The 25,808-nt window shown below is 44.4% G+C and overlaps 1 protein-coding gene across 2 annotated transcripts in view; it reads right to left on the reverse strand.

Annotated features, from left to right (window-relative positions):
* The window catches only part of LOC119455678 (cholinesterase), an 87,056-nt gene that overhangs the window by 44,715 nt on the left and 16,533 nt on the right, over positions 1-25,808 (reverse strand). Inside the window, exon 1 of one of the 2 annotated variants that reach the window (XM_037717103.2) lies at positions 8,360-8,548. The exons of the other annotated variant lie outside the window; for it this stretch is intronic. Within the exon in view, the coding sequence (XP_037573031.1) occupies positions 8,360-8,380 (21 nt within the window). The 5' untranslated portion in view covers positions 8,381-8,548. Of the gene's footprint in view, positions 1-8,359; positions 8,549-25,808 lie in introns of those variants that run through there. 2 annotated transcript variants of the gene reach the window in all.

Genomic DNA, 25,808 nt, shown 5'->3' on the forward strand with positions numbered 1-25,808 from the left:
TAACTATATATGTGTGAAGTGCTTCGTAGAATAAAAGATTGTTGGAAGTTAGCGCTGTGTCCGCGTCGTCCATCTGTGCCTCGTCCCTTTTTATGCGCTATTAAGTACAAGACATGTTCATTGGGGTAAGCGGGTTCATCTCGTTTGTGTGGGTGTGTGCTTGTGAGAGAGAGGAAAAGGATAAATGAAAGGCAGGGAGGTTAACCAGGACTGAGCCCGGTTGGCCACTCTGCGCTGGGGGAAAGGCAGGAAAAGATTAAGAGAAGAAGAAAGCGCCCGCTGTGGACATCGCCGACGTAGCAACACTTCTCGGCTCCAAATCCCGGACGGTTAGCATACTTCGGATCACAAACGGTTACTCAGTCGAATGCGAGAGAAACGATGTAGTTGCCTGCGTCTCGCGTTTCTTAGCCGAAATGATAATTATTTGACGATCTCATCTGCCAGTTGTCGGAGTCATTGAGCGACCGCTCTCCCGTGCTTTTTCAACATACTTGGGTATTTAGCAGGGGAGAGTGAGAGAGGGAAGACGCAGAGAAGAAAGACAAGCAGGTGAACCAGACGAGCATCTGGTTTGCTGCCCTACACTGAGGGCAAAGGAAATGGGAATATAAAGGGGAAAACAGGGTCAGAAAGAGAGAATGAGCACTGCGTGCACACAGCAGGCCGCACAGCTGTACTACAATCGGTCGTTGAGCCCAGTGTCCCTTAAAAACTGCAGTATCACACGAATACCTTTCTGCACTGTCGACGGATGTGGCGAGAGTCGAAGAAATTTGTTTCAGAAAATGTTCTGCTAGAGTCGACTCAACTAAGTGCGGTCTGTAAAGCTCTAGGCGTTGCATTGAGGGCAAATGCACAACAGGTGTTCGATGGTTTCTTCAAAGCCACAGGTGTCGCACATTGCGGTATTGGTCATTCCACGACAGAAATAATACGCGTTCGTAAATTTCACACCAAGCATTAGACCGTAGACGTATCTGTTATATTCAGAAGGAAATTTGCGTTTATTACATCCGCCGAAATAAAAGAGGTTTCTCATCCAACAAACATAGACTTAACCAGTAATTTTGGGAAAATTGAACAAAAAGGCAGGCGCGTAATGTCCCAATCCTGCAAATATAGACCGGAGCAGTGATCGTAGCCACACCAAAAAAAAAAAAAAAAAAAAAAAAAACAGCTTTCTCGAGGAAGGATTTTCTTCTTTTTTTTTTCATTGAAGGGTGCATGCTGACTTTATTTCGTTATTCATATAGAGGATTAGCAATAGGTTATCTGTGAGATATGTCTTGTCACGTGTATATATCTGTACTGTACTGCCTTGAGCAATTTGACATATTTAAAGCTCCGAAAAAAAAACCCCGGAAACATACAGCATGAAAACAGGATGGGCGCTGATCCTTTCAGCGCCTGTAGAAGCGCTCAAGGAAAGTGTTGTTTTGAAACACTATAAGAAATTTCATACAAATTCTAAAGATTGGTTCAGGCGAAGTTATTAACTGCAATACTCCTACGAACAGCAGGGCAGTCTCCCCATTCAGGCAAAACGCATTTAGCCGATCATGTAATGCGTTCGCCTGCTTTTTTTGTCGGTGAAACGTGGATGGCTTATAAACTCAAGTCGGGTGGGAACACAATAGCCTATACGCCTGTACTGTTATCACTGAAAGATTAGCGCTAATCTATAGGATGCATGCTATCTCTGCATTCCGGACATTGGTGCGCTCTTCGAATCGGGGTGTTTATAGCACTGCATTTACTTCAGCGTGACATTGTGGCGCATGTTCGAATGACCTATGGGAGATACTGTAGTTCTCATGGACGTTCGTTCACAACCTTCCCTATTTTTTTAAATGGGAAGCATTTCTTTGCGAACATTTGCTACTTTGACACTATCTATCTATCTATCTATAGCCGCCTACGTCTTTGTGCTCTCATCTTCGTTTCGTTAACTTGCACCAAAATTGGCAAACTATGACAAGAGTGTATGGCGAACATAAGTGATAGGTCATGACATAAAAGTCATAACATGCGTGTCATGTAGGTCATGACAATGACCCAGCGAAAAAGATTAACACTCAAAAACCACTGAAATGGATTCCGATGTGAAGGAAGCACTAAGTGAAGGAAGCACTAAAAGATGTCATGACTCTGACTGAGCAAAAATGACAATGATTCAGCGAAAAAACATTAATACTCAAAAACCACTGAAATGAGTTCAGACCTGAGTACTAAGTGAAGGAAACACTAACGAATGATGGTAGGAGCCATAGTCATCAGCATGACTAAGCAAAAATGACGACTCAGCGAAAAAAGTTAACACTGAAAAACCACTGAAATAAGTTCGGACGCGGGTATATAAGCTGAGGAAGCACCAGAGGGTGGTGGTAGATGTCATAGTCATTAGCATGACTCAGCGAAAAACACTAACACTCAAAAACCATTGGAATTGGTTCGGACGTGGGCACTAAGTGAAGGAAACACTAAAGGATGATGGTAGAAGTCATAATCATGGACATGACCCAGCAAAAATGACAATGACTCGGCGAAAAAGGAATAACACTCAAAAACGACTGAAATAAGTTCGGACGTGGGTACTAAGTGAAGGAAACACTGAAATAAGGTGGTAGTCATGGTCATAGTCATGACCATGTCATGACCATGACTCAGCAAAAATACAGACTAAGCAAAAAAGATATTAACACTTAAAAACCAATGGAATCAGTTCGGATGTGGTACTAAGTGAAGGTAAAGGCTAAAGGTTGATGGTCGAAGTCATAGTCATGAGCATGACTAAGGCTTTCACCTTAAGGTCTCTTAGTCTTAGCTAAAAGGACTCCTGAGGACTCATGACATGAAAGTCATGACATGCGTGTCATGTAAGCCATGAAACAGCCGCCTACGTCTTGGGGCTCCCATGGTCGTTTCGTGAACTTTGTAGGCTACCCGCACACTACTTCGCATAACATCGATTCCCACAGGTCGTGGGATTTCTTTTCTTGTTTCCTCGCTTTTGTTTTCCGTTGTCTTTTTTTTTTCGTCTTTCATTTCTCCTTACCCTTCCTCCAGTGCAGGGTAGCAAACCAGAATCTTGCCCGGTTTACCTCCCTGCATTTCCCATCCCGTTTGTCTATCTTTCTCTCGCTCTCTCTGGTGCACCAATATTGTGATGCACAACTGTTTTCGTATATGGAGAGCCAATGTATCTTCGAGCGAGGAATTGAAGCTTGCCTTCTCTTTTGAAAATTTAAAGCATAGGCCACGACAAAATTTGGCGCGTTCTCTGTTGGTGCGTTCCGCAAATATTTGTCCCCGACCGTACAGTGACCATTAAAACAAATTAGGGTAAGGGTCGCCTAATTAGTCAGTGAATGCTGATATTCTCAACCTTTTGAAAATTCGTGGTCGTTATTTTCATGTTTGTCTTCGTCGTTTTTTTTAATGTTTCCGTACCTAATGATCAACGTGCGACGCGCCTACACTATTATCTATTTGTCTAAAGTAAAAAGAGTGCTGGATCAGAGAGAATGTACTACAGTGCATTCGAGATCGGAAATGTGCCTCACGGCCCGGAAAAGTCAACCGATTGAGATGACATGAGCAAATGATGTGAGATGCACACCTTAGCGGGCACTAATGTGAGCGCAGCGGGTTGTGGCAGATGCATCGTAACATTTCTGACACGAGTTCATCAGGGCACTTTAGAGCTGCCTACGTCTTATTCTGACACCTTATTTTGTAACAATTCCCACGGAGCAAAAATAGCCCAGGTATCGCTATCTCCGCTGTGCGACGCTCAGATTTATTAGAACCGCCAAGTGCTTCTTGTGGCTTTTCTGTTGTCCCTCCTTACGACACCGGGATGGCTAACAAGGCACTGGTGTGATCGGAAGTCCTGCTGCGCGCCAAACTCCAAGTCCAATGCTTTCGGAGGCTTCTCGCTCAGAGTGAAAACATTGCGAAGCACTTACCATCTTGGCCAAGTGAGGAAACCTGACGCCTACCTGCGGAGAACCTAAGTCGGAAGTCGGCCTTGCTTAATTTTTACGAACTGTCCCTCGTGCCATGTTACTCGATCGTGAATATCACATCCTAAAATTAAGTAAAAATTATTGTTGTGTTCTCTGCACTTGTGGCACCTACCCACCGTAAGGGGTGGTTTGCACGAAATTGGTAGAAACAGCTTAGGAAATAAAAACTACCTTGATGGTGAAAGACGTATTCTTACGTGATTGTTATGGTGAAGTGGTCGTTATAATATAGTAAATAAGAAATTGAACAAAAAAATGACGAATTTACTTTTTAGGAAGGCAGACGATGGATGTCAAGAATAAAGTCTTTCTTCGCATTGCAGACATTCCGGAGGCTGTACTCGAACATGGAAGCTCCAAAGAAAAGCAGGACTGAGAGGTTCATACTGAAGCCAAGCTTGCATATTGGGACATCGTGAAACCTTCTTCTTAGTGAGGAAAATCGCCTCAATATCGCCGTTGAAAAAGAGTTGTTCAATTTACGTAGTACAGCAACTGACTTCTTCATTTGCCTTTCGCTGCCAGCTGTTATTGTGGTATGATCTGCGGTTGGTATGACTAGGTACTTCGAACGTTCACAGAGTGCACAAGAACGTTGTTTACTGTGTGGTGCCAGAAGATAAGATGATAGGAGTGCCGGGTAAACAACAACTAAGGGCAACGACTTCTTCTAAAGATGGGTGATGGTGTCCTTTCGCATCCACCTGCCCCCCCCCCCCCCCCCCCCCCCCCCCCCCCGAAAGAAATCTAAGTGTTAGAAGGTTGCACCCAGCGCAAAGCTGGATGCACCTTCTCACTTGCATCAGCTAGTTTATTGCTGCGAAGCAATGGCAGGAGACTGCTGGCTGAGGTGAAGTTCAGTCTTTCTTTTGAAAAAAAAAAACGACTACAGTTCGTCGACATTTCGTCGACGTGAGAGCGAAGACATTTCCCACGAAAACTTTAGCGTTCTCATTATCATCAGTCATGACTACATTTTCTGCTTGTGAAATAATTATTCGGCTCCGCATTACCAGTGAGGGAGAGGAGGAAAATTTGACACGCTAGATTCACTCAGCTAGCCTGCCATTAGCTGAATCAGGATACACCCTGAATATTTTGGCATACCTGAGGATGCTAGAGACACTACAAAGGGCATGGAGGCTGTGCTGCTGGTGCGTATTCTGATGAAAGACAACCTTGATGGATGATGATAACTTATGCAAGTGTAGCACGAAGTCTCTACGAGGGCAATAGGGCCAAGTAGTAATCAGGCGCACAGACGTGCACAGCACCGTCACCTTTTGTGGAATCCCAGTGACGTCAAAAACATGGAGCGGTGCTTTCGGACCATCCTGAAATGACGATCGTTTGGACCTCCACGCAAGGGCGTTTTCCTTTGTTTGTGGGACGTTGTCAAGGCTGTCAAACTCGGCCCACGGCTCCTTATAACACCAGAACAAAGCGCGCACCGCAACACAATAGTTCTTGCAGACCTTCAATAACAGAGCGAACAACAAAGGTCACTAGCACTTTGGAGGCTCGTGCTAGATAAGTGAACTTAGGTTCTACGAGTAATACGAGGCCACTGAGCGTGGATTCAGTATTTGCTATTGTAGTCATTGAAACATAATTCCGCACTGAGCCTGCATACGTGCCTCCAGTTGCAGTTTAAATGGCGAAATACAACGTGATAGTTAAATTTATCTTGTGTTTTCTCTACACAGAACTGAAAAAGCAAGTTTTCAGCAAGTATCGTTAGCTTCTAAGCACTAGCGAAATGTGTTCTAGCATACAATATAATGACCAAAACTTTTGGAGTATTCGTGAAATACTGATATTCAGCAATACCGGTGCTCACCGAGAGCGCAGTTCTATATTTAGATCATGTCGCTCGATTGAATCAAGTGCCGATAAGCTTTTCGAATTGTGTAATTAGGGGCATTAAAAAACTTTCTTTGGCGACGCATTATACCCTTCGGCGTGTCCCCGCTTAATTCATCAATTCGCAGCTCGCCGTTAGCGACGTCACTGTTGGCGTCAGCAACGGGATTTCGCATTCTAAAGCTCACAGCGCGCTATATAATTGCGAGGACAGCGAAACAGATGAGGATTCCCATACTTATGTGGGCGCTCTGACGAGCATTCAGGAAAATCAATGCGCCCCTGAAATACTGATTACTATTTGTTTTTATGCCTCACTCGCGTAAATACGAACGTGCATCGATATCTAAAACGAATGCATGCATAGGTGATGATCTTTCTCCTAATCGTTACCTTATAGGCAGCTACGGAAAATGTAAAGGGCACAGATTGCAAGCGGAAGCTGAATACGCTAGCACGTTTAGCACGAAAAACGTAGATTGATGTCAGCCTCAGTTCACAGTCTCGATTGCTCACATCCCTCTAAGGCTGAAAAAGAAATTGGGCTGATCACACGCTTACGTGAAATGTGTGTTTGCGAAGCTTGCATCTATGTTTTCGCAAATGTTAATCTAAATGGTATGCAAACTCAACGTTAATAATGCAAATGTTAGTAACAAGATGGTCCAAATGGAATGTAATTTTACGCATTTATCTGTAGCCGCGACATCATCAATTTTCTGTTGCCGACTTCTTTTCTGTATCTCACATGCTCTTCGCTCAACGCCCATGCATTTCGTCGGACACTTTGAAAATTAATATCTCGAAACTGGTTCAGTCCTGAGAATTCGTTACAAGTGCTGTCAGCCTGAGTTCACAATCTCGATTGCTCACATCCCTCTAAGGCTGAAAAAAAATTGGGCTGATCACACGCTTACGTGAAATGTGTGTTTGCGAAGCTTGCATCTATGTTGTCGCAAATGTTAATGTAAATGGTACGCGAACTCAGTGGCTATAATTCGTAGATTGAAAGATGTGTCGTAAAATAATTAATTAAAAAGTTAATTCGCATATTCAATTAGGCGTTTTGACTTTTCGTGGAAGTAATGGCCGCCGCCTCATCGAGTAGTTTAGTTCAAGAATGATAATTGTGCTATCTGTCACAGGCAATTTTAAAAAATTTGGTGCAGCTAAAATGAAACACACTGTATAAGGTCAGCTGCCTTGTCAGTATCCACAGCGTAGCATCCTTTACACGACGTCTCATTGCTTGAAAACGAAACTTGATTTCATTTTCTTCAGATTGTTTTCTCCTGCCTTCATTTAAGAGTATGTTTTTTCTTGATCTTTATTTAACAGGCCTAGTCATCCCGAAGTGCACGTTCAGCTGTACCTTGCAACATCCGTTTTCTGGTGCCGTAAGTGTAAATAACTTTCTTAACCGGACAAAATTCTTTTAGTCGTAACCATTGCCTTGGCAACGCTAGCCCAGATAGATACTGAAAGCTACGCAAGCTGGTCTCACACTTACCCAATGAAACAACATATGTATGTATATGGTGTCGTTTGTGCTTAGCCTGACATTCGTTTATTATTATTATTATTATTATTATTATTATTATTATTATTATTATTATTATTATTATTATTATTATTATTATTATTATTATTATTATTATTATTATTATTATTATTATTATCATCGTGTATACGGCAAGTTTAAAGAGGTGACATAACTTCTCTTTAAAGTTAACGATGCGACATTCTCTTTAGCTTAAGAGAAGGTCGTACCGCTGCGCTCTTGCTCAAGCTATCAAGAGAAACGCTGCCACCGAGGTTCGTGTAAGTAAATGCGCACAACAAAAATTTTCGCGACGTAACCTTTGCTCAAAGATGGTATCGGCGCAATACGTGGAATGCGAGAAATACAGGGGGCCGAATTCACAAAGCCTGTATTTCGTAACACCTATTTCCCATTGGCCGGCCGTGTTCGCTAATAATATGTACAAGACCACAATTGCCTGGCATCGAACAATTCCAGCCTAAGATCGTTTTGTGAATACGGAAACTGAAGCGTCTTTGGCCCTTTGCTCTGTTACTCGATCCTTCGCGACGTTTTGTGGCTTGGATCTGTCCAATGGCTTACTGGCTGTGGTGTTGTGCTGCTTAGCACAAGGTCGCGGGTCCAACTCCCAACTTAAGCGGCCGTGTTATGAGGGGGGAGAAGTGCAAAAATACTCGTGTATGACGCATTCGGTGCACGTTAATGAAACTAGGATGGTCAAAATTATTTAAATGCCCTCCCCCCCTATTAAACCTCTCGATGTCACCGTGTTACTTCCGGAGAAATACGCAATAAATAAATAAATAAATACCATCAATCAATCAACGTGGCGGCTGCTACTGCTCATTTGAATAAGATAGAAACATCCAAACTTCATGATACACCACTGGTGCCTGAAGAGAAACGGAGTAATTGTACTCACGTTTCGCATCCGAATAGGCATCACTGATTTTGGATGTGGCGTGCTTGAACTGTTCGTACTTTCACACTTGAAGGTGGATAGTGAAGCAGGTGCTTAGCGCGTGAGTTGCCTAATAGATCCGCCGCTCGTTCCTGCGGTACGCTGCTTGCGAGTAGAGCCCATTGCCTCACTGCCGATGTTGTGTCACCTCACGTCTGATCGCCAAGACGAGGCTTGTGATTTCGTAGTATATAGTAGTGTCCGCAGATCAGTGGCAACTCCGCGGGGTTTCTCTCTCTTCTTCGCCATTGTCATTCTGATCGGAGCCATCCTCGCAAAGCGAGAGAGAGACAGAAAAATCGTTCGCGTCCCCGCAAGATAACAAACGTTGGTGTGCTTGCTTTATCTCGGAAAAGAGCGAAGGGCGTATTGCAGCATCTGGGCGAAGGCTGCAGTCGTTCTCTGCCTAGGTACCTTGGGGCCTTCTTTCTTTGATGCTCTCGTCGATAGTCCGATAGGTATATTTTATTACTTTTGTTCTTACTCTAGTTGTCCTAAAGGGGTGTCTGTTGGAACTGAATAACGCGCCAAAGAGTTGTTTGTGTGTACATATTGTGCCTTCTAGACATGTTTGGGTGAAGGCATTTTAGTCCTTATTAGGAGCTGTGGTATTTCATGCTTTCGCTTCGTGCTTCGGTGTGTATTACATGCGCTACAGTTCGTCACGCTTGTTTCTGTTTACCGAAATCTTGCACAAAGAGTCGTTTGCAAATAAATTTTATTTGTCTATCTTGTGACAGGTGTATCACGTGCGTGTCATTATGCCGGTAGAATGAATACAAGACCACTTAGCGATTTCTTGTCGGGGTTCGTTGCAATAGAGCGCGCAGAATTCCACAAAACTGTACGCGTACACGTGTACTACTTTGTCGGTCTGTTACTACTGTTAATAATCATGTTATCTACATTAACGTTTATTGATGCACAGGAGGTCCCAATTCAGTCTAGGACTCTGATGCCGCCTTCTGTGTTGATCAGCCTGTAATGACAACATGTGATAATAATAAAACTTCATTCTGATTCTGAATCTGAAGCGCATTTTACATTTCTGTAATGTTTGGAGATTAAGCTTTCCATCTGCAGTGCCTTACTCGTGCAGTGAAGGTTAGGCTTCTGCTAACAAAATGGGCACACACCATCAGTTATCAGTGCCAGCGATACTTGTGTGGCCGTGAGTATATGTGACACACTGCACACAAGTTGAATGGGTACTCAATAAATGTTTGGACTGGTGAAGAACTGATTTGCAGCCGCCGTCAAGTGCATTTGTGAAGCACGTTAACGAGAGGTGTACTCGAGGGACAAAGGTTGTTCCTGGGTTTTGTAGCAAAGCTCCTGTAGAAAGCCTGGTGTTTTGAATCTCAGGAGAGGAGTCTACACCTAATGGCTCAATATTTATGATTCTGGAGGGAAAAAAGTTCACAGGGATGCTTAACGCGTGACCTGACGGCATTTCCTGTCACGCACAGTTGCTTATAATCGTTTGAGAGAAACAGAACGAAGACTACCTCCAACTGTCCCTGTTGTAACTGCCCAGACGTTTCAGTGGAGTATTTTTTCATTAACTGTCCGCTGTGTGATCAAAAGAGAGAGCATTTGCGTAGCAAGTGGAGCCAATTGGACTGATGTGACTTTTTATAACCAAAACATTTCATCCATGGTCATGCCCCACTAAACATTGTGCTTTTACAGCTCGACGGGATTTCCTAATGAACACCAAGCTAATTGATTTAATTTGGTTTGTAGATTTTGTGAACTTTACTTTGCGTAGTGTGTTGAGGACTACTTGAATAATAACATTCGTGTCTGTGCATGTAATCGTGCTTTTATTGCACACTGAACATCAACTTAAGTTACATGTATGTATATGGATTGCCTCTTCTGCACTTTTTGTAATCTTGGTTTTTTTCTTAGGCTTAGCATATTTGCGTGTTTGTAATACGTGCGTGGTGTTAATGAGGAATGGGGTATGCTCAATTTCTTACCTGTGTTTTAAAAGTTGGAGGAGCTGGAATAAAGGACCTCAGATACCCCCGTTCACCCAACTTTTATCCCGCATTGTGTGTCCACCCGTCGGGTTCCATCTTGGCTTTGGATTAACTGTGTCTTGGCATAGCCGGCTCTAACACACACACACACACACACACACACACACACACACACACACACACACACACACACACACACACACACACACACACACACACACACACACACACACACACACACACACACACACGCACGCACGCACCGATTACAGTTTTCTCCTTGCGCTTGAATTGGCTGCAAAACAGTATTGTTTCGTTGCTCATGCAAGAATGTGTTTATTCGCCAATTCTAGAATGGTTTTATCATACCGCACCCGCTATCGTACAGAATACGTATTGTGCACAATAGCGGGTACGGTATGATAAGACCATTTTAGTGCAATATATTTATATCTTGTGCTGCACTGACTGATTGAAGCGGCTGATTCCGTGTGCGGGTGTTTCATGAAGAGATAACGCACGGTGAAAAAACTTGTTTGCCACTTGTTGGCGAGTTGAGTCAGGCGTGGGATAGGCAAGAGAAACATGGGAGCAGTGCTAATGTCATGAGGGCGAGGGGTGAGGGGGAGGAATGAGGGGTGGTTGAGCCTTCCTCTGAAGCCCTAAGATACGAAAGTTTCTTGATAAAACAATGATTTGCGAAGTAGTGCGTTTATTTCATTTATCCTTTTAATATTGGAAACAACGCACCTGGAATGTAAATAACCTCTGTAATTAGAAGAACGAAAAACGAAAATTTAGCCACATAATCTAGCGGAAGTGTGAATATTAACTTTTCGTTTTTTCTTAAACTGATGTGAATATTTTTACTTTTGCTCTTGCAAGGCTAATGTCTAATTTGCATCTTTCTTTTCCTGAATCGTGTGCTTTCTTTTATCTGTATTTGCATTTATCTTTTCTGTCTTACTCATATAACCTGATTGTTGGCCTATTTTGCACAGTAAGGTTGTGCCATTATCCGAGGCCAGTACCCGTGCGCAATCGTCACCGTATGGTAAAAGCCACCCCCAAAACAGCACGCGCAGTCACTCGCCCTGCAGCTGAGCGCAGGCGCAGGACTTCAGTATTCATTCGTTTATTAGTAAATACACTATAAAAATGCGAAGATTTGACTCAACGCACAGCACATGCAGGGCTTGCTCGTTGCACTTTGAGCTCGTGTTGTCTTTTTTTTTTTTTAATGCCTGGATACCTGTACCTAATATCTGTGCCTAATTTTTAAGAAATCTTTAACGACCAGTACTCTTCCTGCAGATTGGAAAATTGCCAAGGTTGTCCCAGTTCATAAATCTGGAAGCGCTTCTCAGGAATCAAATTTCAGACCTATTTCACTAACTTCGACTGTATGCAAACTTCTTGAACACATAGTCCTAAAACACATAACCACATACCTTGACGAAGAATCCATACTATCACCGTGTCAGCATGGTTTCCGGAGAGGACTTTCGACAGTCACGCAACTTATAGAACTAACACACGACATATCTCAATGTATAGACAATGGACAACAGATAGACCTAATTTTACTAGACTTTGCAAAGGCCTTCGACCGCGTACCCCACAAAAAACTAGTTAAAAAATTCGTTCAGCAATAGGTGATGGTCCTGTTGTTGATTGGATTGAAAACTACCTCGCTAACCGATCACAGTTCGTTCAAATAAATGATGAAACTTCTAGCTTAGCCCCTGTAACTTCCGGTGTACCCCAGGGTAGCGTCCTGGGACCTGTTTTATTTCTTATTTACATAAATGACTTGCCTGCTAGGTGTCAAGTAAATATCCGTCTTTTTGCGGATGATTGCATCTTGTATCGTGAAATTAATTCTAATAACGATCATGAAGTTCTAAATAATGCTCTAGAGTCGGTCTTCATTTGGTGTCAGGAGTGGCAGATGACACTAAATGCACAGAAATCGGTAACATTAACAATAACTAGAAAGAAACAAATATCGCACTTCACCTACACCATTAATAACACGCCTCTGACTAGGGTTTTAGAGCATAAGTACTTGGGTTTAACGTTATCCGATGATCTTTGATGGAATACGCACGTTGAAAACATTACATCGACTGCACTAAAGCGACTCTTCTTCCTGAGAAGACGACTTCGCCTGGCACCACCTGCCACTAAGCTGTTGGCTTATCGCATGATTGTTCAACCAATCCCTGAGTACGCTAACGTTGTTTGGTTTCCTTTCACTAACGAACTTATTGACAGACTAGAGGGGGTGCAGAGAAAGGCCTTAAGGTTTATCTTTAATAAATACAAGCTAACTGACTCACCAACTAGCTTACTAAAGCAATCTGGTATGCTAACCTTACAAAATCGAGCAAAACTAGCCCGACTGAAGTTCTTGTATCAATTAATCCATGGCGAAATAAACATTGACACATCTAAAGTTATCTCTTTCTCCCGTACAAGACCTACACGTCATAAACATCCTCATACCCTTATTGAACGCAGGTACAACTCAAACTGTTTTAAATACTCTTATTTTAATTGTGCAATCAGAGAGTGGAACCAACTGGACCCTTCAGTCATGAGCACTCAGACTTTGGGAAACTTTCTAGCATTGGTCGAGGAAATAATACGTGCATAGCTGTTCATCACTAATCTTACACCTCATTATGTACATTTTTGAACTGTATTACGTTCTATGTATTCTGATTTCGCACTTGCGTCACAATTGTGCTCCCTTTCTTTTTGCTGACTTAGTTTTGTTTTACTTACTTTTACTGTGTTCCAAGTACTTTCGTCCGTTATATTGTTATAGTTGACTTGATGAATAATTATTGTAACACTGTATTGCGTTGTGTTTTACATACCTGTCTTATGTATCTTTTACACCGTACTCATGTATGTGCCCTCCCTGCTATGATCTCGTGTGAGATCAGCAGTATTGTTAAATAAATAAATAAATTAAAAAATAAATAAATAAATAAATAAATAAATAAATAAATAAATAAATAAATAAATAAATAAATAAATAAATAAATAAATAAATAAATGCAAAATCTGCTTAATTCGGAGGAAATGGTGCCGAAATGATGTGCAGTTGGTATTTTACCATTAAGGCCTCCGTGTCCTGAAACCTCAACAAGAAGTTAAAAAAATTGCAAGAAGCACAATGACTAAGTGACTTATAGAATCCGGGTATAGCGCCGTCTTACGTGGTTATCCCTGCGTATGAGAACAATGGCGGGGGCAAAATTCCATGCAACGCAGAAGACTTCATGTGTATGTACTCATTGCTGAGACGATGGCTACTGCGGCAACTTTCCCGACGTCGAATATTTTGTGCCACGAGGTCTGTCCCAGAAGCTCATACCGTGAGTGAGCAAAAAAGGGGCAAAGCGCGTAGTGGCGCCGCTCTCTCCACTCGAAAGATCTAGTTTGATTTCTAGTATGAGCCGGACTGCTATTTGACAAGGCCAAATTTTATGCGTGCACTTTTTCTTGAAAACATTTTTAGTCCTTGTCGAAATGAATATCCATGAACGGACAGAACAAACCATCAGTACGAAATTCCTTGAGAAATTCGGCAAGAATGGGGCAGAAATTCAAGAAATGTTGCAATAGGCCTATCGAAAGGATGCCCCAAAGAAACGAACTGTGTTGAAGTGGGTCCAGCACTTTTTGGGAAGGTCGTGAATACCCCAAGGACGATGCAAGATCAAGACGCCCCTCCAGCTCATGCGAATATAAAAACATCATTCGTGTACGTTCTTTTGTTCTCCGTGATCGCGGAATGACTGTGAGGATGATATCGCAAGCACTTAGTTTGGGAAAGTTCCCTGCTAACCGGATTTGTAGGAAAACTTGGAAATGAAATAGGTTTGCGCCAAGATGGCACAGAAACTGCTTACTCCTGAGCAAAAGCTGCGACGAAAGGAGTGTCGCATTCATTGAAAAACTTCAGACGACCGTGATGAATACTTGCAAAAGGTTCGTCACTGACGACAAAACCTGTATTTACAAATACGTTATAGAGCTGAAGTCGCCAAGCAAGGAGTGGAAAAAGAAAGATGAGCCAAGGCTAGCAACCACGCGGAAGAATAGAGCAAAATCAAAGTCGTGTTGATCGTAATTTATGACTGCCATAGAATTGTCCACCTGAAAAGCAAACTATCAATACAGCTTTCTACGTGGCGGTCCTGAAGCGTCTGAAAGGTATTGTGTGCCACCTGCCAGCAAATTTGTCGAAAAAGGGGCGCTGTATTCTGCATCATGATAATGCCCATGCATGCGCAGTATGCGTTAATAGTGCGTGAGTTTGTGACATGCAACTGCATCATTACACTGGAACACCCTCCCTACTCACCTGATTCAGATCCCTGTTATTATGTTTTGTTCCCCAAATGCAATCTGGCGCGTTGGAGGCGGAATTTCGGGGATGTGACACCAACTGAAAAGGAAACAGCATCGCTGCTGATGGAACCAGTGTATTGCGTCTAATGGGACCTATTTTGAAGGTGACCACATTGATGCATTTGAAAGTTTGCGAAATTAATTTTTTTATAACGTACTGCACGAACTTTTCAGACAGACCCCGTATACCCATCAAAATAATGAGCTTACAATAATTTAGCGCTTGCGATCATCCCACATCACGCTTATGCGCTTGCGCGAGCGCCATGCAGAGCGACGCTCCGCCAGCGTTATCAGTGGGATCAGCCGGCCTTCAATGCTGGGTGATAGTGGCATAAAATTGAGAGGACGGCATTGGGCATTTGTTCCACTCACTGGTGTAGGGTAGGCAAAGATATATTTTATTTGTTTAATAGTTTTAGCAAAGTGTCACTTACGTACCGCTTCACTCATATTTCACGCCCCCAGACAGCTGAAGTCCCTAGATATTTTTTGCTTTCTTTAAGTAGCGACAAGCTTTGAAGCACCGCCGATGAAACTCATTGGACGGCGCTCATTCCGGCAGCCATGTTCTTCCTAACGCTGTTCCTCCGCAATCACTTACACGAATGTGTCCAAGTTTATGCAGCCGATAAAACTACTATCCCTACTCCGAATAGCTCTCTACTAATTTGCTATCGCAATTGATGCTTCGCCTTTCAGGGCGAAACTGCGACATTTTTTTTATAAACGCGTATTCCCGAGGCACAAGCGACGCGCTAAAAACTTGGATGCAGAATGACAAAATACCCAATTGTAAACACGTTCATGCTCCGGTCAATGTGCTTTCTAGCGGAGCGAGAGGAGAGTTCTACGTTCCACTGCTGGCATAAACGTTGTGCGTACGCGCACTAACGTTCTCGTTCAGCGGCTCTCTGCAGATTGCTACGATACAACAGTCCCAGCTGAGATGACCGTAGTCATTCAGCTAAAACTCTCTGTTATTCCACTTTTTCGTTGCATACTCTAACTCCTGCAAGCGGCATCAAGTAAGCGGCATCACGATCTCTGTAACGCAGTCCGCTTGCAGCGGCTTATGCGGTGCCGAAACCTGTAAGTGCTATCCGCCTTCTGACCTGTCTGCACATTTCCTTTGCTCGTGTACCTCAAGGACGCAATCTCTGTGGAATGCCACAGTGGAAACTCTGTCAACGGATGCGTGTATGTAGACGCTTCTGTGGCTCGAAGTCGGGCTGCTGCAAAGAAGGGCATCGACGCATTCAAGCGAAATGCATCCTCCCTTTACGCCGTTCTGTTTCGTCACTTCAAGAATTCCCTCCTCCTTCTGCCCCAGCTCGCAGCCCCTGGTCCAAACGCGCCTAGCGCCGTGTTTATTGTGACTGATGGCGCCGCGCCGACCCGGCGCACTTAGCGGACAGCGCTGTCGCAACGCTGACAACTGCTCGCCTAAGCAGAGCAGTGTGCAACGCCGACGCCGCACGCTATCCGTCTTGTCGTCGCGCAAGCTCCTTGAACTCACGCCAGCGGCCCATCGAGCGCGGCGTGCCTACTCTCTCAAGCGGTGGCTTCTACGCGGATTTCCAAGCACGGTGCACGTCCTATAGCTGTCTCGCGAACGGAGAACAAGCAGGGCTCGGTAGCAACTCGATTAAATTTGCTGAAACAGATTTATCTGCCACTGGCTGAATTGTAAGTACACATGTGTACGGCTGTCACTATAAATGATAACTAAGGGATTTTCGCGTCTCAAATCTACGCTATCGGATGTGACAGGCGTTGCTCTGAAGGTTTCCGGACTTAATTTCGACCACACGGGATTCTTAAACGTGCACCGAATTTCAAAGAGAGTAGTGGCCGGCGTTACTCAAATAATACACAACCTGCTTCCACGTCTGTATCCTTCGCAGTGTGAACGTCGTGATCTCTTTACGTGTTATAAAGTGTGTCGTACAAGCCCATACTCTCTCTCTCTCTCTTTCTTACACTCTCTCTCTCTTTCTGGGTGAGATTAATGATTGACGGCTGGAAGCGTCTTCGGTTTGACTCATGTGACTACCATCACCGATCGATTATTCATAGAGAGCGGCACAAAGCAATCTTAAACACGTTAAAAATTCAGTGTTTCGGCTCCTGGTGTCGAAATCAATTGTCCATTCAGGATTCTGAGCTCCCTTCCGAACCCCCGTCCTTGATGGTAACGGCAACTGATTTTCGGTTTTCAGCGCTCTTTTCAGGAAAACACTTTTTGAGCTAGCCTGAAAGTGGCATGCGGGAGCACGCGTTCCAGGCGCCTTTGTGCAGGTTGGAGATGCTGTCGAGGCGTAAATTTTAGGCGATATTCGAACGTTTCTCGAAGTGATATTCGAAGTGATATTCGAACACATGAGAACGCGGGCCATATTTCACGTTTGTCTCAAAGCCACTTCTGCACTGCTCACTATATATTCAAACAGGAAGCAAGGCCGGGACCGGAAAACTATAATGCCGCATGCCAGTGATTGCCTTCCTTCAGCAGAAATTGTCATGGGCCGTTCGAGTGCCACTTCTCTTGATAAATGTTTCACAAATACATCTCTGTGAATACAGATTGCACATATTACAGAATACAGCGCACACATAATAATTTGAATATGTACGGATGACACGAGGCTCTTTCTTCCCTCGGAAATGAGCTGACAGACATATTCGACTCATTCACCCCAGACGATAGAATAGGATTTCTCATTACCTACTGTTTAGGAAAGCAGTTTCGGTTATTCTTTAATTGGTAGTTCTTAAACGGACAGATGCGTGAAACAAACGTTTTGCGGCATGTTCATAACTGAAAAGCACCACAAGAAAGTTATGAGTGTGAAATGCTTTTCGCCTTGATTATTTACGAGTGATTAACTTCAGAAGCATACTTACGGCTACTTTTGCGTTCATGCATGGCATATGATAAGATAGCTTTAACTGTGAGAATCGCTCAGGCCAACGAGGGCTTAAGGAAGTAAGTGGCGGTTAATAAGGAAGCGGGATGGCTGATTTCTCGTATAAGACGGCAGAGGTTAGCTGTCTGGTACCACACTATCAGCTAAGCTGAATGCGTGCGCAATAGTAGTACTTTGCTGTAGTGTGCACGTGACTGTGAAAATTTAGGTTCTGCACATAGTTGAATTACGCTACATTTGTATGAACTAGGCTAAGACCAGCTCGTAGTGTAGCAGTCGCATTTTAATATCCTTCCTGTCAGGCATTCTTTGATAGATGGCGCGCTATACGTGTGAGGCATAAAATCAAAGAAACGGCACTGCTGTGTTCTCACACATTTGTGCAGCTGCGTATTTATGCTGTTGCAGTGTGCGTTGAGCTTGTGCTCAATCATAAGCAGGTCTGCATGCTTCTTCTTTCTTTAGGGGCGAAGCACCTTAGGGCCGAGCCTTGTCCCTCGTAGTCCGTAGCTCTGGTTGGCATGGAGACCGCTATGTATGTATACGCATATATATATATATATATATATATATATATATATATATATATATATATATATATATAGTATATGTACGCCAAGATCCGGCTACAGTGGTTAGAATAGGAAAGTGTGACGAAGGCCCCGCCGCTCGCGTGCGCGTTTCAGATGCAGCCGCAAGGCGGCGCTGAGGCTTGTATTCACGTCGCCCGACCAGGCCCGACGATCGACTAGCCGGATAAGCGCCCCGATTCGCGATGCGAATGTCCTTTTCTTTACCTCAAATGGCTTATCTTGCTCAGACACTCGTGTTCGCGAAGATCGCAGCAACATTATAGCGACACATGTGCCCTATAAATTCGCGTACAACATGTCACTTGCTTGCGAGATCTAGGCCGTCTTGGCATGTTTACCTCGGAGGCCGCGCGGACACGCCTCGAGTTTTGCTTCACTGCGCCTCGAGTTTGCTTCACTGCGGTCTTATTTTACGCGCCAAATTACTGTCTATAAACGCACGCTTTAACGAAAACAACTGTTCTTGCTTGCAAAGATGAATTTAGTCCGAGTTGTTCGTTAAAAAAAGATGCAATTGGATTTCACTTAAATATATGTAACTGCCCTTAATTGGCATGCACCGATGATTATGTTACATAAAAGTTGCCTTGGCTCGCTCAATATTTTCACGTTTGCAAGATTTCTTGAAAACTGGTATGTTATAAGCGAAATATGGTGCAATTATTGATAGTTTTTGCAGCTTCAAAGCACTGCATGATTGCTGCCTTCTGTTTGGGTGGGAGCTTCTCGATCTTCTTCTTCAGTGCACTTTCTTCAATCGCGTGATTTGCCTGTTTTTGTTGCGTGAGAGCCTCGTCCAAGCTTTTCGCTTTGGCTCTTAGGCGGCGCACCGTAGCTTGGGTCCTTGCCTTTAGCTTCCTGGCGTAATTTTCCTTACGCTTTAGCTGCCTAGCTCGACACCTCTGGTTGAGCAGTAGCCTTCTGAGGTACTTGGAGGCGATGCAGCACTTCTCAGGGCCACTTACAAGCCCCTTGCACGTCGTGAGGTAGAGGCTTTCATACCAGCTTGTCATGTTGGAGCTGCGCGCAAGAGGGAACTCCACCGACCGCGCAGCGCCAGAACAGAGCTGCATGCTGTCAACAGCCTCTAGGAGGGATGGAGGATCGCAGTGCTCATCAAGTGAGAGCTCGACACCACGTACAAACACTTGGTGTTCGATCATGCTGTCCCCGCAACGAAACAGCACAAGCTTTTGGGCGTGAAGCAAGCTCATGATTGACCCCAGTAGGCAGACGCTATAAGCGACAAAAAGGGAAGTTTCAGAAAAAAAAAACGTGCTTACCCCACTGATTGGACGGCACGATCACATTTTGGTAATCCAGAGTTGGCGGCAAGCGTGGGGGCTTCATCCGATGGTCGGGTGAGGCCACGTCGATTCGCGATTTTTTTTTTTTTTTTTTTTTTTGTGGAGGTGCGAACTGTGGGTCCAACCTTTCTTTCGGATTCCTTTTCTTAGGCACTTGCTTGGAGATGTACTTGGGGACGTTTGGAAAGATCGTCAGTATCGCATCCGGCTGTAGCAATGGCCTGCTCCTTTCCAGGAGCACCAGCTCACCACTGATGATGCTTTCAAAGTGACGCGACACAAACTGCGGATCGAAATGCAGTTCGCACAAAGCGGCATTTCGTTCGAGTGGCTTGTCCACCTGAGGTATGTTGCGCTGCCACTTTCGGTACGTCTCCTCGTCTTACGGTACCCCGAAGAGCGACAACTTCTTTTTCCACGATTTGTAACCAGTCGTTTAGACAGGCACAAAATAGTGACTTTGACGGCGGCTCATCCCTGAGCACTTGTCGGCACCGCACGAAACTTTGCTTCGCACGAGAATTTCCAACAGCAAGCGGGAGAAACTCGCGGACCAATTCGTATCGGGCGCGCAGCTCGACGTATAAACGAGTGTGAGTGCCCCCCGGCGGATGCATCACAAGGCGGCGACGGTGGTTGCCATAGGAGCCGCCGGGCGGTAATCACACTTCCCCTATTCTAGCCACTGTAATCCGGCTTCCGGAAGCCGGAACCGGAAGCCGAATTCCGCTTCCGGTTCCACTTCCGGTTCCGCTTCCGGTTCCGTAAGCCAGCTTCCGGAGAACGCTTCCGGCGTTTTTCTCTCTCGTCGTCCGTAGCTAGGGGCGCTGCGGTGCATACGGGCGTTCGTTCCCGACGCGCTCTCTTTCTCTCTCGTTCCCGACGCGCACTCTCTTTCTCTCTCGTCCGTAGCTGTGGTTTACCCGAATGATCCCCCGGTGCTTCGCCCACTCATCATCATTCACTTCGTGGATATGCGGTGATTTTTTTTACAATGCACTTTTTGATATTATCTTGAATACGCGCAAACGCACATTGTTCTTCTTTAAGATAACTTTTGGTCGTGAGCTGGGACATTCTCTGTAATTTGTTTTAGTTAAGCGTGAATAACCTTTCTATGGAATTTAGTTGGGGCAGAAGAACCAGGGCCAGACAGGATTAGTAACAAGATGCTAAGAAACCTGGATGATCAGGCAATAGAGAATATTACGAAATACATAAGCGAATGCTGGGCCAAGGGCTCTATACCACTGCAAGGACGCCCAGGTCATACTTATTCCCAAACCTGGCAAACCAATTAATATCTCAAATATGCGGCCCATATCTCTCACCTCTTGCGCAGGAAAGCTTATGGAGCACGCATTCCTTATAAGAATAAACAATTATCTGGAAGAACAACAATATATATATACAAATACTGTGCGGGGCTTTCGGGCTGGACTTTCTACTCAGGACGTTATGCTGCAAATCAAGCAGCACGTACTAGACAGTAAAACGAGGCCCACCAGACCTATGTTAGGTTTGGATCTTTCTTTCTTTCTTTCTTTCTTTCTTTCTTTCTTTCTTCTTTCTTTCTTTCTTCGTTTTCATCGCAAAAAATACAATGGCGGGGGCTAAGATAAAAGCTGCAGTGAAGCAGCTTGAGGTGTCCTTAGTCTGCGGGGGCTAAGGGCACCGCAGACGTTGGCAAAATTTTGCATAACTTTGTCGAATGCTCAAGAAAGCATGCGACAAAGCAGCACATTCGGCCATACTCAGTCCAGTCAGCAACCTAAACCCATAGGAAAAAGGGCGTAAAATTACATCCGAGACTTCCTGATGAATAGGAAGGCTACCCTCACCATGGGGAAACTCAAGTCTGAGGTGAGGGACATATGCAGTTCGCGTACGCCTCAGGGTTCCGTGATATCGCCCATGCTCTTTAACCTCATTGTGATAGTATTGCCGGAAAAGCTCGAAGACATCGAATGAATCAGTCACTCCTTGCACGCGGATGACATTACCATATGGATCTCGCAAGGCAGTGATGGAGAAATAGATCAGAAATTACAGGAAGCGGTAGGTAAAGTGGAGTAGTACCTTACAGGCACGGTGCTTGAATGCTTCCCAGAGAAATCAGAGCTTCTCCTTTACAGACCCACCCTCTATAGGGCAGGATGCCCAAGGGGTACATCAAGGAGAGAGAGTACGAGGAGATACAGATTCGAATGAAGAATGGCGGGACCATCCCCATCGTTGAACAAATTAGGGTCCTGGGACTGAACATTGAGTCGAAAGGAACTAACGGCGAAACGTTCAGAAAGCTCGTGACCAAGGTCACTGACACCATTAGGCTGATCAGGAGAGTCACCAACAAGTATCGGGGAATGAATTAAGGAGGCTAGCAACGTTAGGCCCATTCAATCTTTGGCTATAAGCCACATCATTTACGTAGCTGCGTACCTTAACTGGTTCAAGGCAGAAAAGGACAAAATCAATAAGCTTATAAGGAAAGCCCTTAAGCAGGCCCTAGGCTTGCCCGACAGCACCAGTACCGAGAGATCAATGCAGTTGGGCATGCAAAACACCTTACAAGAATTGATTGAATCTCCGCAGATAGCTCAGCTGGAAAGACTCGCCAGCAACCCGGACTAGCAGAAGTATACTCGATAAATTGCGAATAAATTATCATAACCAGCAAGGACCCAAGGTTACGTTGGCCGGCGAGATCAGGATTAAAAACCTTAATTTACCCAAAAATATGCACCCTAAATTAAATCAGGGCAAGAGAACGAGCAGAGCTAAAGCTCTACTCAAAGCCTATGGCAATGATGAGTAAGCGCTATTCGTGGACACCGCGGAATATTCAAATCACCAAGCGTTTGCAGCAGTAGCAATTAATACAAAGCAAGAAAGCGTACGCACGTGCTCAATCAAAACCAGTGTCTCTGACCGAGGAGGAGATAGAACGGATGGATAGGGCTAGACTTTTCTCATTCAGGGACATTACCAAATTCTATAGAAAGTCGATCGAGGTCTCGTATATATCCACCTCCTAGCCCAAAATTGAACAGGTATCAGGCGGTTGACTGGAGGCGACTTCAAACCAGAAACACGAACCCGGTACATCTTAACCGCATATTTCCGGACTTGTACCCCGAGGCCAAATGTAAATAATGTTATGATATAGGAGCCACCCTGGATCATATACTCTGGGATTGCGAAATAGTTCAGAGGAGAATTGCAATCCCCCCGGATGAACTCGGGGCCCGGTGGAGAGCCGCACTGACTAGCTCAGATCTCCAGGACCAACTTTGTGCCATCCAGCAAGCCCGGGAAGCTACCGAGAGACAGGGTCTCTCTGCTGCCCCCAGCGCGGCCTAGACCCAGGCGATCAATTTGCATGATATTTATTAAAGTTGTCTCACTCACAGAAGGTGAGAGCCACTGATAAGAAGCTGTTCGCTGCAATAAAACTGTTCCTGCATGCGATCTGAGAGATGTAAACGCTGCTGCAGATTTGCTACGGCGTCCACGGCAACTGCTTGCCAATCTGTTAGCAATAAATTACTATTTGCTGTATTAGTAGTCAAACTGCTCTAGAAACTACATCTCTCCAACAAGAGCCGTAAGCCCGGCATCTAATTTAAGCTCTAAATTATGGGGTTTTACGTGCCAAAACCATAATCTGATTATGAGGCACGCCGTAGTGGGAGACTCCGGAAAATTTGGACCACCTGGGGTTCTTTAACGTGCACCTAAATCTAAGTACACGGGTGTTTTCGCATTTCGCCCCCATCAAGATGCGGCCGCCGTGGCCGGGATTCGATCCCGCGACCTCGTGCTTAGCAGCCCAACACCATAGCCACTGAGTAACTGCTAATTTAAGTTATATCGTTGTTATTACTGAATACTGGCGCTCCATTATAACAGAGTACAATTTTCACCGAAATGGAGGGGGCGGGGGGATCTTTCTCTTTAGAAGCGCGTACCAATGTAACTTCGAGAAACATTTTTCATTGGCGCATTTCTACAGCAACCATATTTTTGTTGTCCACGATTGCTTTGCTATCGGAGAAAGATACATCACTTGTGATGTTGTGTAGACGCATTGCAAGCTTGTTGTGGAGGCGTGAATTCATTTTTTTTCAATGAACGCGAAGGAACAAAACAATCATTTTTCATACCTTGTGGCGTAATGTGACTTAAAAAACTACTTCCCTATACCTGCATTTCTTTCTGTATGATGAATCGATGCTCGTTGACTGATTCTGTTAAAAACGAACTTGAATTATTATGTTATCCCATTGAGCGTTTATTTTATTTTTATTTTATTTCTGAAGAAAAAACACGTTTGTGTTTTATGATACGTTTATCATGCGGTCAGAGATAATTGTGCCAGATAGTTATCGTGCTGCTGCACATCACGATGGCAAAGTCGTCAAGAATTCCTGTTTCTACACTAAAACGTATCTTCCGCTGCGTAAGGTATTCCCAATGTATGTTTGTATATCGAAGGTCCCATCCGGCTTCGCATCTATCTCCATATTATGCCTGTTTCCTGCTTTCTAGTACCGATTTATTCAAAATCTGCCGTTCTATTTCGCCGTAGAGGTCACTGACCTTAGCGCTGGTCCTATGCAAACGGTATCAGTGCAGTAAATTTGGGGCTGTGGAAATGGTTTCGACTGAAGCGTGGTAAACTGGATGCTAAAAAAGATCAGTAGTCCAGGAGGCCATATGCAGCCACACAGTAAAGAAGTCCTTTCTGCAGATCTATACATACTAAAGATATGTAGCACCCAGATTGACTGTACCATTAGTTCTTAGATTTGCAGATATAGATAAGAAATTAAGCAGACTTCAGTGATTTCTCCAGTTTTCAGCGCATTTCCTGAGAGAGTGGTAGGTTGTGAAAGCGGACACCACCATGTAATTACCAAGAAGAGATTATTTGCGATGTGCACTACGACGTCTTTGTATGCCTGTAGTGGCGTACAAATTACATGCACAGATGCCACCATCCTCATAATATCAAAAGCCTTATATCCCACAGGCTTCGTAATTTTTAAAGCCTTTCGTATTCTTGTTTAAAATTCCGACCACTAGATCTTTAACAAATTGGCGCATGCTGATTCAATAGTGCGCTCCTGATGCCTAGAGAAAATCCCGTGCTTCTGAAGGAGCCACGTCATTGCGAGTGATGAAACGATAGCATTATAGATAGAGCTATTCATTATAGGGTTCAAATTCATAAAGCGTCTCTTACAATGAAGCGATACAGAAAAAAGAGTGTCGTCCAATCAAGCTAGTGAGCATATTGTCGAAGGCCCTCGGTCAGTGACAAACACTACTTAGGAACGAAAACCTCCGTTTATTTGGCCACCGAGGGGTGCTGCAACAAGGTGACAATTGGGTACAATTCCTATAAATATGTTTCGATTTTGGCCCGAGCAGTGATCCGCGACGTTACCAACAGTAGTCGAACAAGGGATCTCTCGGACAGGAGCAATCGTTACTTGTCAAACGTTGGCTCCAGCCTTGTAAATCTCTCATTCGGCCATTCTTGATCACATGTAACCGACTCTGAGGTGGTACAACATTAACTTGGCATCGGACCCCGCCCGCCTTAGTTACCCGTGGTAAACAGTAATGAAAATTGCTTTTGAGGGGATGGGTGGTCGAGTTCCGGTAATGTTCTGTTCTAATCATCAGCTACGTTCACATAGACCCGATAAAGCCGGGTCGACTTGGCTTGTCCGACTGAAAATCGGTCGTTGGCTTCGTGTAAACGCCAGCGAGCGAAAACAAGTTAAGGACCGCACAAAGAGCGATGGAACGAAAAATGTTAGGCCTAACGTTAACAGACAGGAAGAGAGCGTTATTGATCAGTAAGCAAACGGGGTTAGCCGGTATTCTAGCTGACATTAAAATAAAGAAATAGAGCAGGGCAGGCCATGTAATGCGTAGGGTATATAACCATTGGGCTATTAGAGTTACAGAACCGGTGCCAAGAGAAGGGAAGCGCAGTCGATGATGGCAGAAAACTAGGTGGGGTGATGAAGTTAGGAAATTTGCAGGTGCAGGTTGGAATCACCTAGTGCAAGACAGGGGTAATTGGAGATGGCAGGGAGAGGCCTTCATCCTGCAGTGGACATAAACATAGGCTGATGATGATGATGAAA

The sequence above is a fragment of the Dermacentor silvarum genome, chromosome 6 (assembly GCF_013339745.2).
Source record: "Dermacentor silvarum isolate Dsil-2018 chromosome 6, BIME_Dsil_1.4, whole genome shotgun sequence".
In the NCBI taxonomy this organism is placed as follows: Eukaryota; Metazoa; Arthropoda; class Arachnida; order Ixodida; family Ixodidae; genus Dermacentor; species Dermacentor silvarum.